This window comes from Haplochromis burtoni, unplaced genomic scaffold (genome assembly GCF_018398535.1).
Source record: "Haplochromis burtoni strain Fernald_Lab_line unplaced genomic scaffold, NCSU_Asbu1 Contig_46, whole genome shotgun sequence".
Taxonomy (NCBI): domain Eukaryota; kingdom Metazoa; phylum Chordata; class Actinopteri; order Cichliformes; family Cichlidae; genus Haplochromis; species Haplochromis burtoni.
The window spans coordinates 984908-1000341 of record NW_024582407.1 but is presented as its reverse complement, the minus strand read 5'-3'; the positions used below and the strand labels follow the sequence as shown (position 1 = coordinate 1000341).

Below are 15434 nucleotides of genomic sequence, written 5' to 3'. Positions count from 1 at the left end.
AGTGAAGTGTGTTTCAGGGGGTTCTAATAGCCTCCAGATTATCACTGTAGTCCAGCCGCTTTCAATTAAAATCCCATTTCCTGTCGGGGGCAGTAGATCAAAATGGGCTGTACGTGGGACTGTGTGCACTTTTTATTCTGTTCTAGTTTTTGGGTGGTGGGAGTCCTTCCGTTGAATCAGTGAATCTCCTCTTTGTTTTTCCCTCTTAGCACTTACACAACACCTCACCTTCTTCTATTTTCTGCTCCCATCCAGACTATAGTAGAGCTTACCCAGGAGAGAGACTGTGTGCAGCTCTCTCCACTGGCTCCCTGTTCAACCCAGTCTCCCGGTGACTCTCCCAGTATGAGGAGGACTGAGAGCCGACAGCACCTCTCTGTGGAGTTGGCTGATGCCAAGGCCAAGATAAGACGCCTTCGGCAGGAACTGTGAGTGCAACCGCCATATCAGCTTTTTCAATAATTATCTAAATTAAGCACAGGGAACAGAAAAAAGAAGCTAGAACTGTAAATGGATCTCTGTGGGTGCCAATTTTGTTTCCTACTGTTGCAAGTGTCACAAATGTGATCTGAACTGGGCAGATAAAATGTTGCACGGTCATCAGGATCAGTATTTGAACTTCATCAGATTCTTCGTGATCAGCAATCACCTTCATTGTGAGAAAAGGATACAGTCTAACTGGATATTTATCCAAAGAGTCAATTTCCACTTGGCCCACTTATTAGTTGCACGAGCTTTCGTTGTTGTTATGAGCCACACACAAAAGAAGAAAAAGTGAAGTCATTCTCAGAAACCTTAGAGGCCTTTTAAATGTGGTTTATGAATAATAGAGTTTCCTTTTTTAAAGTGCTGTAATTTTCCAGCAGACAAAGGCTTAATGGCTGACATGGATCAGTTAGAAGAGAAAACTTTTCACTTCAAGTGGAAGTATTTTACAGGGAGTGCAGAATTATTAGGCAAGTGAGTATTTTGTCCACATCATCCTCTTCATGCATGTTGTCTTACTCCAAGCTGTATAGGCTCGAAAGCCTACTACCAATTAAGCATATTAGGTGATGTGCATGTCTGTAATGAGAAGGGGTGTGGTCTAATGACATCAACACCCTATATCAGGTGTGCATAATTATTAGGCAACGTCCTTTCCTTTGGCAAAATGGGTCAAAAGAAGGACTTGACAGGCTCAGAAAAGTCAAAAATAGTGAGATATCTTGCAGAGGGATGCAGCAGTCTCAAAATTGCAAAGCTTCTGAAGCGTGATCATCGAACAATCAAGCGTTTCATTCAAAATAGTCAACAGGGTCACAAGAAGCGTGTGGAAAAACCAAGGCGCAAAATAACTGCCCATGAACTGAGAAAAGTCAAGCGTGCAGCTGCCAAGATGCCACTTGCCACCAGTTTGGCCATATTTCAGAGCTGCAACATCACTGGAGTGCCCAAAAGCACAAGGTGTGCAATACTCAGAGACATGGCCAAGGTAAGAAAGGCTGAAAGACGACCACCACTGAACAAGACACACAAGCTGAAACGTCAAGACTGGGCCAAGAAATATCTCAAGACTGGTTTTTCTAAGGTTTTATGGACTGATGAAATGAGAGTGAGTCTTGATGGGCCAGATGGATGGGCCCGTGGCTGGATTGGTAAAGGGCAGAGAGCTCCAGTCCGACTCAGACGCCAGCGAGGTGGAGGTGGAGTACTGGTTTGGGCTGGTATCATCAAAGATGAGCTTGTGGGGCCTTTTCGGGTTGAGGATGGAGTCAAGCTCAACTCCCAGTCCTACTGCCAGTTTCTGGAAGACACCTTCTTCAAGCAGTGGTACAGGAAGAAGTCTGCATCCTTCAAGAAAAACGTGATTTTCATGCAGGACAATGCTCCATCACACGCGTCCAAGTACTCCACAGCATGGCTGGCAAGAAAGGGTATAAAAGAAGAAAAACTAATGACATGGCCACCTTGTTCACCTGATCTGAACCCCATTGAGAGCCTGTGGTCCATCATCAAATGTGAGATTTACAAGGAGGGAAAACAGTACACCTCTCTGAACAGTGTCTGGGAGGCTGTGGTTGCTGCTGCACGCAATGTTGATGGTGAACAGATCAAAACACTGACAGAATCCATGGATGGCAGGCTTTTGAGTGTCCTTGCAAAGAAAGGTGGCTATATTGGTCGCTGATTTGTTTTTGTTTTGTTTTTGAATGTCAGAAATGTATATTTGTGAATGTGGAGATGTTATATTGGTTTCACTGGTAAAAATAAATAATTGAAATGGGTATATATTTGTTTTTTGTTAAGTTGCCTAATAATTATGCACAGTAATAGTCACCTGCACACACAGATATCCCCCTAAAATAGCTAAAACTAAAAACAAACTAAAAACTACTTCCAAATTGATATTAATGAGTTTTTTGGGTTCATTGTTGTTGTTCAATAATAAAATTATTCCTCAAAAATACAACTTACCTAATAATTCTGCACTCCCTGTAGTGCTGCACGAATGAACTTAACTTGTACCTGTCCTGACAGACTGGCTGGTGCCTTGAAGTTGGTGTTGTTTAACGACTTTGCAGGAACTGTTTTACTCTACAGAGGTTGATTTTCATGTTTTCTGTTCCAGCTGAAATAATCATGAATTGGATTCCTGTGATAGGCTGTTATCAGTCCTGACATAGACTATGTCAAGGAAATTGTTTACACACTTGAGTGGATCTAATTTGCTGGAAAGAAGTGAATCTGTCACCATAACAGCATTTAAATGAGTGCAAGCCCTGTGTTGACAAAAATGTTAGCTCACCGCAAAGAGGTTAACTTGGGGGAAAATCACCAGGACTCAAGTAGTTTTGTTCATGTATGTTTCATTTAGTCAAGCGTACCCTCGTTTTCTTTATCAAATTAAGAGAAATGACAGCCATCTATTACACAAAGACCCATTTTGAGTCAGAGAAAGTCCTGAGCACTTTTTAAATTTATAGAAAAAGAAGTCCAACTACCTACCAGCTAAAGCTTAATTTACATGGATAGAACTCCATAACAAATGACAAACATTGCAGGCTTGTTCATGCAGTGTGAGCTGCTGTCCGTGTTCTTATTGAAATGTTAAATATATTTATTTTACCAAATAATAATTTTAAGGATTTAGATCTGGGATGTGAGTTCTGCTCACATTATATAATCTTCACATTTTGTTAATGTATAATGTAGGCTATCACTTCTAAAGGGTTTTGGTCTCTTATAGGGCAATATTTGCTAATGTGCTACGTCATGGATTAGCCTCATTCTCAGTTTTAACTGTCGACTCACTCCAGTTTAAACAGGTTGTTGATTAGTCAAAAGGGTAGATTCCCGTTTGTCGAAGGATGCGTTGTTTTGTTTCCTTTGTTTAAACGAAATGTTTGTATGAGGCCTAACTAAAGGACTAAATTATGGTTCTTCAACAATTGATTGTATCTTAGATTGAGGTGCAGATCAGCCACTTCCTTGTCACATTAAAAACATCTCACCTTGAATGATCTTAAACTAATTTGTCTTAGTTCTTGTGCGGGAATGGGTCGCCATCAATCACTGTAGGCGTTTCGCTTATCTTTCCTTCCTTGACCCACATTTATAATCTCTTAAGTTAACTTAAAAAGGGGCACAATACAACAAGAGCAAGATTTATTTTGTTTGTTGGTTGCTATAGTGCTGCTATAGTGCTGCTGTGTCTGTGATAGAAAGGTTATTGCCATGTGATGAGCTGTGACAAGGAACAAAAAGGTCCGTCTGTCCATTCTGATGTAGTCTGGTCACATGATTTCTGTGCCGTCTTTAAGGGAGAGGAAGATTGTTTGTTGTGTCTATGGATGCAGGCACATACACAGACAGTGTCTCTCCATATAAGTGTGTGTCTGCTTTTTGTGTCTGAAGGAGACCAGGTCAGAGCTGGGGGGTATGTTTCACTGTTTCCACAGTGGTCTGTTTTTGTTCATTTTTTGTGCTATTTCCACTTATCTGCCCCCAAAAGCTTATTAGTTTTAATATAGAGGTATTACAGCTTCACCTAGATATATAAATTTGGACTGTTCTAGAATCATATAGATAGAAATATTGAAAAGTAAAAAGTTATATTTTGTTACATTTTGGGATCTAAATGATTGATTGAAAAGCACAACAAATCTTTCAACATAACCATATTTGGTGTCCTAACTTTTCATTTTAAAGCTGTATTTTTATTGAGAATGCTTTTGTTTGTTCTTAGACAAGAGTATACTTCTTTTTTTATATGACAAAGAATTAAAGCTATGAAAATAACACCAGACTAATAGATGGAGGACATTTAGATATTTGTTAGACTAAGAATAAAGGTTTCTTTGTTTCTTGGCTTCTTGAATATGGCAACTAACACAACTGTTTGTCTGTGCATGCATGGCGTGTTAAACCAGTCAAATAAGCACCAGACTGCAATGCATTCACAATGAGAGTCCAAAACTATCTCCGTGGGTGGTGTTGACAGGTGTTTGATTTTTGGCAGGGAGTTAATTGATGAAATGAAAACAGAATAACGTGAACCTTAGAAGAAAGAAGGTGAACGAGAATGCCTGAATTAAAGGATGCTTTTTATTATTCAGATGGACAGAGACTCCAGAGAGCAGTAATCAAATAGTCCATCAAATGTTCAGTGGAGCGGATTCATGCAAACACATGCACACAGAGAGCAGCATCTCAGGAATGCAGTTATTTTCCTTCAAAGCTACCCTCTGTGGAAGGAGCTGGGAGAATTTGCAACACAGACAGCAAATGTCAGGCTGCCCTACTTCACTGTCATTGAAATAAATGTTACAGAACAGTCTTGGATAGTAGATCGACCCAACTGTTGATGTGAAAAAAGAGTAATGAATTGAATTCTGTAGTTTCCATCCCAGTTTTTATGTCACTCTTTTTATTTTTTGGCTCCAAAGTGCACCAGGGGTTTTAGTCTCAGGGAAAGATTGACATGCAATCTCTTGAACTCTGTTTTTCATTTGTCTGTGACTGTTTTCATTTGGCTGTTATTCAAAATGTGCTGTCAAGCAGAATCGGTTTGTTTATTACTCACCAAATTTAGGGCAAGACGCAGGAAAGACGCTCCTGACAGCTACAGGTCATACACACCAGGCACGATAGGATATTTTTATGCGTCTGTCCCAGTAACGGCACAACTGAAAACCTAATTTTGGGTTATTCTTCCCTTTCTCGTGGACACGACGTTACAAGAATGCCTGGGAGGCATTTCCTAAAATGTGGCACAGTCATACATTGGACTGAATACCTAACTGATTCATATTACTCACTATGACACATGTCACACAAAGATTTAAGAGCATCAAAAGATTTGTATTTTTTTTTTTTTTTTTTAAAGACTACGTAACTGCTGATTGCAAAGAAGCTTCTCAGACAAAAACAATCAAAGCTGGAATTTGAGCATAACTAGCACGTGAAACAGATCGGGGCCTTCAAGTAGCTGACGGTGGTTTTAAGAGATCTAACTGCTGAAACTCGGTTTACATTCCTGTTGCCTGTTGCTGAATACTTATAACTTCTTGAAGCTTCTCAAATTACGTAGACTAAAGGGTATCAAACATAATCCAAGATCAGCCCGGCAAAGGCTGCAGTCCGATAGGCAGCGTTGAAAATTAAAACAGGGCACAAATTTTGGACTTTTAACTGTATTTTCATATTATTTTACAACTTTTCCTACTGATGAAGAGCTCTCCCATGGCCCTTCATAGGACACCAAAAACATTTTTTGGGGTTAAACCTTTTCTGTGAATTAACAGACTTCCTGTTTTAATAATTACACGACAGTATGGGCAAATAGCTTCTAGAACTTTATGTGTAAAGTCATGCTTTCTTTCATTCACTACAGCAGCATTTCGTTATCATGTAGAAAAACTGGAACTTAGTGTTGTATTAACTTGGGTGTTTCAGGTATTAAATGTGTAGTTAAACTTCTTTACACTGACACAGAGGGAGTTTTACTGATCAAACCCACTTAAGATCAAAGTAGGCTGCATGTGGCCCCAATATAAGAGAAGTTTGACATTCTGTCTACCTACTGAAACTACTTTTCTGATCATTTATTTTGTTCATATATTCATTTCTGTGCTCCACCTGTAAATGACTAACTGTAGCTGAAAGCTTTGAAGTCGAAACAGCCCTAAGGGAATGTTCTTGTGCATCCCGAGAACTGATATACATAGGAATCCACACTTAAAATCAAAAAGTACAAAAACCCTTTGGCATGGGATTTTTCAGTGTAAAGTTTAATGTTTCTAACCTTTTCCCCCATTGCTAACCTTTCTCCTTTGTTTGCAGAGAGGAGAAGAGTGAGCAGCTTTTGGACACCAGGCAGGAGCTTGAGAACATGGAGGTCGAGCTCAAGAGACTTCAGCAAGAGGTAACGTCTCCACTGACGTCCATGCTTGTGCACCTACATGCACACAAACACACAAACATTCATGTGACTACATGTCCCCTCCACCTGCTCCTTGTGCCTCTAAGTCCTCTGTTTGTGCAGCTCTGCCAGGATTTAATCAGTCAGCAGGTGACTTAGCTCATTACAGGCTATTGGAGCTATCTTTAGTGAAGCAGCAGCCTCACATGGCTTTTGATAGGGAGTGGGCGACAGGCTGACTGGTGAACTGCAGTAAACAAGGTGCATGAGGGTAATTCTTGTGGTTCCAGAGGTGTTTGTGTGGCGAGTTCATTCTGGCCTGATCTGTTTATGTAGCAGAAGAAAGTTGCTAAAGTTGCTAATAGCTTATATTTTTACAAGATTCCAGATTCACTGAGTGTTGTTGTTGTTTTTTTCTTTAATGCATGTTTTGGTTGTTTGCATCTTTGTCCATGAAATTCTTTGTCAGTTGCTCTTTGTTTCATGAATCCACATTATCATGCTGTACATTTGTTTGCCAACAGAGCTATCAGCTGCTGTCAGATGCTCGGTCGGCTCGGGCCTATCGTGACGAGCTGGATTCGCTCCGAGAGAAAGCGATACGCGTGGACAAGCTGGAGAGCGAGCTGAGCCGATACAAGGAGAGACTTCATGACATCGAGTTTTACAAGGCCAGAGTTGAGGTACAGGGCTGCACATACAGATCAAACATGATCTCGTAGCCAAATATTAATAACTCTAGTTTATGTTGGCAGTGTTGTGATATTATGCAACCAGTATGAGACCCATCTTATTATCTATACTGCAATATCTGTGTTCACTGCAAACTGCTAGTTTTTAAAAAATAAGTATTGATGTTTGAATTAGAAATTGAACTATTGTTAGTGCTCTCTTGAATAAAAACTATAAATCTAACAGAAAACACTTTACTAGATGAATATTTTGTGCCATTCACATATATAAAGATTCATGCATATGTAAAACTGTGTAAGCCCAGTCTATGCAATATATTAATTTAAATCTTACGTTTTTGTTTAAAGAGAGCACATGTCCAAGTTGTAGTTTTGTTGTTCACCTTTTATTACCTGCTGGCTTTTCTGTAGGAGCTGAAGGAGGACAACCAGATTCTGCTGGAGACTAAGACGATGCTGGAGGAGCAGCTAGATGCTAGCAGGACCCGGTCCGACAAATTACATCTCCTGGAGAAGGAGAATCTACAGGTCAAATCAAAGATCCACGACCTGGAGATGGTATGATGATCCGTTTTTTTAATTCAGTGTTTCAGTATCGGTACTATTTGGAAAGTACAAATAGTGATGAAAACTTTTGTTATATCCCCAATGACCCAGGAGCGGGACATGGACCGTAAGCGAATGAAGGAGCTGTTAGAGGAGAACCTTGTGCTTGAGATGGCACAGAAACAGAGCATGGATGAATCCCTGCACCTTGGATGGGAGCTGGAACAATTATCAAAGACACCAGAGCTAACAGAAGGTTAGAGGAGAGCCACGGAGTTGAAAAGTCGAAAAATAGCATGTTGAGTTAAAATGCTGCTGACAGTCACCTGAGTTCACCAAGATTAAGGGTTCAGATGGCCCGACAGATCAGACTGTGGTCATTGGCTCTTAATCCTGGTGTCTTCTCTATGGCCCTTGTGCATTTGTCAGCTTCCACTGGGTTTTCTTTCCACTTGGTTAAGACCTGTAAGTAATATTCAAGCGCTCCTGAAAGATCAGCAGTGCGTTTGGATTATAAGAGTGGTTAAGAGGTTTAACAAGACAGGGATCTGGATAAAGACTTTGTGTGGGAGTTTGTTTGTTAAAATGGCACTTTAAAGGCTTTAAGACCTGTAAAGTTATACCATAGTGCAGGGGTGGGCAATCTCAGTCCACGAGGGCCGGTGCCCCTGCAGGTTTTAGATGTCCTCGAATCAACACAGCTGATTTAAATGGCTAAATTAGCTCCTCAACATGTCCTGAAGTTCTCCAGAGGCCTGGTAACGAACTAATCAAAAATCAAAACAGAATTCTTTGGATTTAGTTGTTAACATTTGCTATTTGTAATCCATATTTTTCAGCCCCTCAGAAGTCTCTGGGGGAGGAGGTGAATGAGCTAACGTCAAGCCGTCTGCTAAAGCTGGAGAAAGACAACCAGACCCTGCTGAAGACGGTTGAGGAACTCAGAGCAGCGGCCAGTCAGGACACTGTGACAAAACTGGTCAAAGCTAACCAGGAAAACCAGAAGCTGAGCAAGAAAGTAAGAATTGACGTCATATTTTATTATTGTTCTCTCTGGGAACTAGCTGAAAGTAAATTCCTGTTTTCTGTTTGGATTAAACATATCTGATGTTTGTCGAATGACTCAATAAAGTTACGCAGACAACTATGCTTCCGATTATGTTATTCGAAGGAGAAATGCCTGCCTGTACCCCAAGTCCTCCCCAATAAAAACTGGATATATAGTTAGTTTCACATGTAGGTCCTGTTCACTGTTCATTTTGTGTGTGTTCTAGTATAGATTTGCAGCTCTACATCGTTTTTTGAGGCTAAAATTTATGTCCTTTATCAGATTAGCATATTGCACCAAGTTCCTCTAAAATATATCATCCTGGTACTTGACTCTAGACCTTTTCCCTCAGTAGGAAATGGACAGAAAGGAGGAGAGAGGGTATAGAAAGGGGTGGATGGGAGGTTGAAAGCAAACCTATAAATCCGGGGAGCCCTGCATTGCCTTTTCTTTTCCAGTGTTTGACACACCAGTGCCCCTTGCTAAGAGGAGTCTCTCAGCTATTTTCAGAAACATAAGCCTCTCTCTGTGGCCGTTGAATAAAAGGCTTGAAATTGTGTTCGTCTCTCACAAAGAGAAAATTCAGAGTTAGATTTCTGAGTGACTTGAGGAGCCAGAGCACATTAAAATGTGAATGCAGCTGCTGGAAGAGTCGAGCCACAGTAATATTTACTTTTAATGTGTGAACAGCTGCTTCTATGTGTCTCTCTGCAGATTAGTGACAGAATGAGGTGACGTATTCAGCATTTGTTACGGATTAATAACTGCATTGCCATCTTTGTGACTATGATATGTCATCCACACAATTGATGCTGCAAGACCATCTCCTGTGCATCTTTTTCTCTTTTTCTTATTCTGTAACAGAATAAGAAAAACTCCCAAGAACAAAAATCGCAAACTTGCTTTAATTATTGTTTGCAGTTGGAGTCGTTGGAGAGCGAACTGACAGCAGACAGAGAGTCGCTCCGCAGTGCCGAATCTCTCAGTACTGACCTGATGAAGGAGAAGGCTTTGCTGGAGAAGACTCTGGAAACCCTCAGAGAAAACTCAGAGAGACAGGTACGCACACGCTTACAGGAAATGACACATCATCAGTAAAAAATAAGATGCACAATTTTTAGAAGTCAGTAATCCAAATATATTTTGGAGTGGTCACATCCTACTCAGTTGTGAATGTGCCTAAAATATCTAAAAAGATATTTTTCTAAAAAATAATAACCTGGAGTGGAAAGTTTTTGGTAAAAAGCTAATTAGCTTTGGAAAGCTAGCCCTGACTTTGATTTAAATCTCTCCCCTTGCGCCTCTTTTCAAGAATGATACTTCACTGACTGATTTAGAGAGCAGCTTTTCTGAAAACTAATTGCGTAATATTTTTGTGCCTTTAAAATGTAATTAACATTCCAGTTTATTGGACAGTCTCAGACACATTAATACAAATGGGGCTCTGACATAGACGCTGTGCTCTCCACAAAACCGTTACTGACTCTCATTCCTGGAAATTTCATTAAAACAACACGACTACTACACGGCTGTGTAATTTACTGAAGTCTCTAGTTTTCTTGAAAGCAATGTTTGTGTAATTGATTTGCGTTTGGCTCCAAAAAACTGTTTAGTGGAAACTCCACTAATGTTTTATTGACTGAACAGATTTCTGGCACTCTGTCGCCCAGATGCACTAGCTCGCTGCCCGTCTGCAGGGACTTTGCAGCCGTTAGACCTAAATCTGACACCTTTGATTAGTTTAAGTGTCTGATTTGTAAAATCCGGCCTTGATTAGCTACACAGAGAGAACACTGGGATTACTGCAGCAAAATCTATGCACTTGGCTGGGAACATAATGAGATGTGGCTAATGTGATGTTCCAAAATACATGAACAGCTTTGCATACTCCTAATAAGTTTCTGGGTTTTTTGTTTTTTTTAAACACATCATTAGTTTTCTTTCTTGATATCAATTGAATTTTAATGAGTTTATCTAAGAAACTAAATGAAAGTCTTTCTCCAGCACTGGCTCGTACAGCCAAGCTAGTTGTTGCAAAAATGGTCACTAAGCATAGAATTCACCCAAAAGTAAATAATTTATCTTAAAGTTGCCTGTTAGCCTTCAATAAAACTGATATGTGCTCTCCAGATGAAGGGTCTCGAACAGGAGAACAAGCACCTGAGCCAAACCGTGTCGTCTCTGCGTCAGCGCTGCCAGGTGGGTGCCGAGGCCCGGGTCAAGGATGTGGAAAAAGAGAACCGCATTCTCCACGAGTCGATCTGTGAGACAACTGCCAAACTAAATAAGATGGAGTTTGAAAGGAAACAGCTGCGTAAGTGACATGTTTATTATTTTTTATGGTTCATTACAGCAAGTTAGTAATGGTAGGTTTTTTGTTTGTGTGTTTGTTTTTTTTCCCCCCTCATCTTTCTTCATGTGCTATAAAAATGTTATGGATAAACATTCTAGTTGTTGTTAAACATTTATTTTTGCAGGCAAAGAGCTTGAAGTTATGAAGGAGAAAGGAGAAAGAGCAGAAGAGCTGGAAATTCAGATACAGAAGTTGGAAAGGGAAAACGAGAGCCTGCAGAAGAAAGTTGCCAGTCTTGGAATCACCTGTGAAAAGGTCAGGTGCATTTTGTGACAGTGTCTGCAAGTTTTCATCCTCTTATCTTATCTCACATTCAGATTTTTTTTTTTTTTTTTGGAAGCAATTGTTGGAGTAAGATGAAAAGAATTTGGTGGTATTGCCAAAGGCTTTGCTTCTCATCTTTGTTTCCTGTGTGTGTTTAGGTGGCTTCTTTGGAGAAGGAGAATAGTGAGCTGGAGGCAGAAGGCCGCCGCCTCAAGAAGAAGCTGGACACCCTGAAAAACATGGCCTTCCAGCTGGAGGCTTTGGAAAAAGAAAACACTCAACTGGAGCAGGAGAACCTGGAGCTTCGACGCTCAGCTGAGAGTCTCCGCTCGGCGGGGGCTAAGGCTGCTCAGCTGGAGGCCGAGAACAGGGAGCTGGAGAGCGAGAAGAGCCAACTGAAACGCAGTCTGGAGCTGCTCAAAGCCTCGTCTAAGAAGACTGAGAGATTAGAGGTAATACAGGTCACACAGCGGGTACATATGTGATTGAAGAGCAGTGAGATGTAACTGTGGGGAATAAATTTCTTTGAGAAATAAAGCAGATATATGCAAATGAAGATTAGTGGCCATCTCGGCACAAACGAAGACAATGTTTATTTAAGAATGTGAAGAATCCGTTTTAGTTTTGTAATTTATTATCACTGAATGCTGTTACAGGGGATCTGACATATAGTTGTCTTCAGGGAGAAGCACAACTAGTTCATAGATGATTTGAATTTCCTAATCTGGCTATTCCTCTCCCAGGTGAGCTACCAGGGCCTAGATACTGAGAACCAGCGCCTGCAGAAGGCTTTAGAGAACAGCAGCAAGAAGATCCAGCAGTTGGAGGCAGAGCTGCAAGAGGTGGAGTCTGAGAATCAGTCCCTCCAGCGTAACCTGGAGGAGCTCAAGATCTCCAGTAAACGTCTCGAGCAGCTGGAGCAGGAGGTAGGTAATGCTTAAATGTGGAAATGGACTGAAAATGAAAGAATTAAAGGTATTTTGAGGAACTTGCAGTTATTTGTCCAGCTCAAATATATGGCAACTAGTGGGACAGCTCTAGGCGTCTGTTACTTTTGCTGGCATTGATTAATGGGGTCAGTCACACTGGCTCAAAAAATGTAGTTTCAGCAGACTGAATTCTCCTAAATAAATCAAAAAAGTGAAAAATGATCTGGTGCTAAAGGAGCATTGTACTGCCGCTCTGATTCTTTTTAGTTTATTTTGAAGTTATAGCGCGATTCCCAGCTGAGTTGGATTAACCCAGATTATTTGTCGTATACATTTTTGGCCTTTTGAGCAAATCTTTGTCCAAGTTCAGCCAAACAAGGCATTTAGATAAAGAGTAATCCCAAATCATATTTAACCATCTGCTCTCCATTACATTCGCTTCTCCTCCAGAACAAGGCTCTGGAGTTGGAAAGCTCCCAGCTAGAGAAAGACAAGAAGCTCCTGGAAAAGGAGAACAAGCGACTGAGGCAGCAGGCTGAGATCCGCGACTCAAAGCTGGATGATAGCAACCAGCGCATCACTACCCTGGAGAAGGAAAATCGGACAATGGGCAAGGAGATGATCTTTTTCAGGGACTCCTGTACAAGAGTCAAGGACCTGGAAAGGGAGAAAAAGGAGCTGGTCAAACAGGCCACGATCGATAAGAAGACCCTTGTCACGCTCAGAGAGGTAAAAATAGCTGTTAGACTATCAGACATCTGCAAATATTATCTCAAAACATATCAAACCTCTTGATTTATATATTGTAGAGGCCATGCATTGTGTATTGAAACAAATATTGATAAAATTAAGAATTTGTGATTAAAAATGTGTTTTTATATCCCTTTTAATAAACCTTGCAACCAATTTGATTGGGTTATTTTTAATAATATGTCTGTTGCTAATATGGAATTCAAAAGCATGTAATTGTGTGTTTAGGAGCTTGTGAGTGAGAAGCTGCGGACTCAGCAGATGACCAATGATCTTGAGAAACTGACCCATGAGTTGGAAAAGATTGGACTGAACAAAGAGAGGCTCCTGCATGACGAGAGCTCAGACGACAGGTGAATATTATATCTGCACACAAAAGCTAAACCATCCTCAGATTCAGCTCGTATGAGAAGCCTGTCAGCTTGCTTGGAATCAGAATTATTACAAAGCACAATCACTAAAGTTGAGGCTTAAAATGAATCAAGTCTGGTGAGGTGTAAATGACATGCTTTGATTTTAAACAGCGTTTCTTTCACAAACTCACTTTGCAAAAACAAACACTCGTCTGGACTGACCTGAACCTTTATCGTCAGGTTTAAGCTCCTGGAAACCAAACTGGAGTCGACCCTGAAATCAACTCTGGAGATCAAAGAGGAGAAAATTGCTGCACTTGAGGCAAGACTGCAGGAGTCCTCCAACCTTAACCAGCAGCTTCGCCAGGAGCTGAAAACGGTTTGTAACACAACAAATGAATTTTTTAAAAATATGGATTTGTATCTGTGAGTCTGCAGTCTTCTGCTTATCTAAAGTGGAGTTGTGCTGGCAGCAGGTTGACGAGACTATTCCAGATGTCATTCTCTCCAGCCACACTCTAGTTCTTTCTGGGCAATCCCAAAGCATTCCCGAACTCCCCAGCCTGTTCTGTCTCTTGAGGCCTCCTCCCATCTGGCATCCTAACTAGATGCCTGAACCATGTCAACTGGCTCCTTTTTTTAAAAAAAATACTTTAATATAAAACTTGTTCATTTACAGATGTTTAGCATTGCCACATTAAAGAAAACCCCATTATTAAAAACTTGAATATGCTTGCTTGTCCACTTGAGATCAGCGTGTCCCAGCATCTTTCTCGTACACTCAAACGCTAGAAACAATGAAAACATCGAAGACTTGTCAAGGCCGATGCATTATTTATTTTATCCACTCTTCGTTTCTGTCTGCACTTTATCTATTTATAAGGGCTGATGTGCGATAGGAGATGTCTGCTTTCCTTCAGGGAGGTGTTTGTATTTTGAACCTGCTGACACAAATCTAATCCAAAGCTGTGAAAAAACATGAGCCATGAACAGGCGGTCGCAGGAATTGAAATGTTTAATTTTGTTGACTTACTATTTTCATCCCCAGGTGAAGAAAAACTACGAGGCGCTCCGGCAGAGAGAGGAGGAGGAGAGGATGGTGCAGAGCTCGCCCCCTAAAGTGGGGGAAGACCCTCAGGCTGTCAGTAAATGGGAGAAAGAAAGCCATGAAGCAACCAGAGAACTGCTAAAAGTCAAAGACAGACTCATTGAAGTGGAGAGGAATGTAAGTTTAGATACTGTCAGGAATGAATTATGTTGTGAATTTTGGTTCTATATTTTCCTGTCTAATATCATGTGTCGTCTTCCCAGAATGCTACTCTGCAGGCTGAGAAGGTGGCCCTGAGGAGCCAACTCAAACAACTGGAAACCCAAAACTCCAACCTGCAGGCTCAGATAGTGGCTGTGCAGAGGCAGACGGCCTCTTTACAGGAGAACAATACAACGCTACAGACGCAGAATGCCAAACTACAGGTAATCCCGTCACACCTCTCACAGCTTGGTGAGTGTTTATGGGAATTTTTCACACTTCTTCCAGAAGCGCATTTGTGAAGTCAGAGAAGGATACATGTTGGAACAGGATGGGGCCGTCCCCAAACTGTTACCTCAAAGTTAGGAGTATGAAATTGTCCAAAAAGTCTTTGTATGCTGAAACGTTCAGAGTTTCTTTCACTGAAACTAAAGGGCTGGGCCCAGCTCCCAAAGAACAGCCCTACACCATAATCCCGCATCACCCAAACTTTATACTTGTCTCGGTGCAGTCAGGCAAGTACCGTTCTTCTGGCAACTGCCAAACTCATCCATCGGATTGCCAGACTGAGAATCATGATTCATCACTCCTGAGAACACGCCTGCACTGCTCTATAGTCCAATGGTGGAGTGCTTTGCACCACTGCATCCAACCATTTTTTCTGTCTGGTGAAGTAAGGCTTGAATGCAGCTGCTATGCCATTAAAATCCTTTCCATGAAGCTCTCTACTCAGTTCTTGAGAACAGAGAGTTTGGGTTCTGTAGCAATTGACTTTGCAGAAAGCTGGCAACCATGCATATAGTAGGCGACAGAGCTTTGTTAGCCGTTCTGACTTGGATGGCACTGC

The 15434-nt window shown here is 41.1% G+C and overlaps 1 protein-coding gene across 7 annotated transcripts in view; it reads left to right on the top strand.

Moving 5' to 3' along the window:
• The window catches only part of LOC102310265 (girdin), a 64387-nt gene that overhangs the window by 36073 nt on the left and 12880 nt on the right, over positions 1 to 15434 (top strand). For all 7 annotated transcript variants that reach the window (XR_006054343.1, XM_005930579.2, XM_005930577.2 and 4 more), the window contains exons 8-23: positions 256 to 428; positions 6325 to 6406; positions 6928 to 7086; positions 7507 to 7653; positions 7753 to 7897; positions 8481 to 8659; positions 9611 to 9748; positions 10820 to 11003; positions 11167 to 11297; positions 11465 to 11758; positions 12050 to 12232; positions 12686 to 12964; positions 13214 to 13338; positions 13579 to 13717; positions 14387 to 14563; positions 14650 to 14811. Coding sequence is in view for 6 of the 7 variants with exons in the window: in XM_005930579.2 (XP_005930641.1) it covers positions 256 to 428; positions 6325 to 6406; positions 6928 to 7086; positions 7507 to 7653; positions 7753 to 7897; positions 8481 to 8659; positions 9611 to 9748; positions 10820 to 11003; positions 11167 to 11297; positions 11465 to 11758; positions 12050 to 12232; positions 12686 to 12964; positions 13214 to 13338; positions 13579 to 13717; positions 14387 to 14563; positions 14650 to 14811 (2697 nt within the window). In the remaining variant the exon portion in view is untranslated. The remainder of the gene's footprint in view (positions 1 to 255; positions 429 to 6324; positions 6407 to 6927; positions 7087 to 7506; positions 7654 to 7752; positions 7898 to 8480; positions 8660 to 9610; positions 9749 to 10819; positions 11004 to 11166; positions 11298 to 11464; positions 11759 to 12049; positions 12233 to 12685; positions 12965 to 13213; positions 13339 to 13578; positions 13718 to 14386; positions 14564 to 14649; positions 14812 to 15434) is intronic.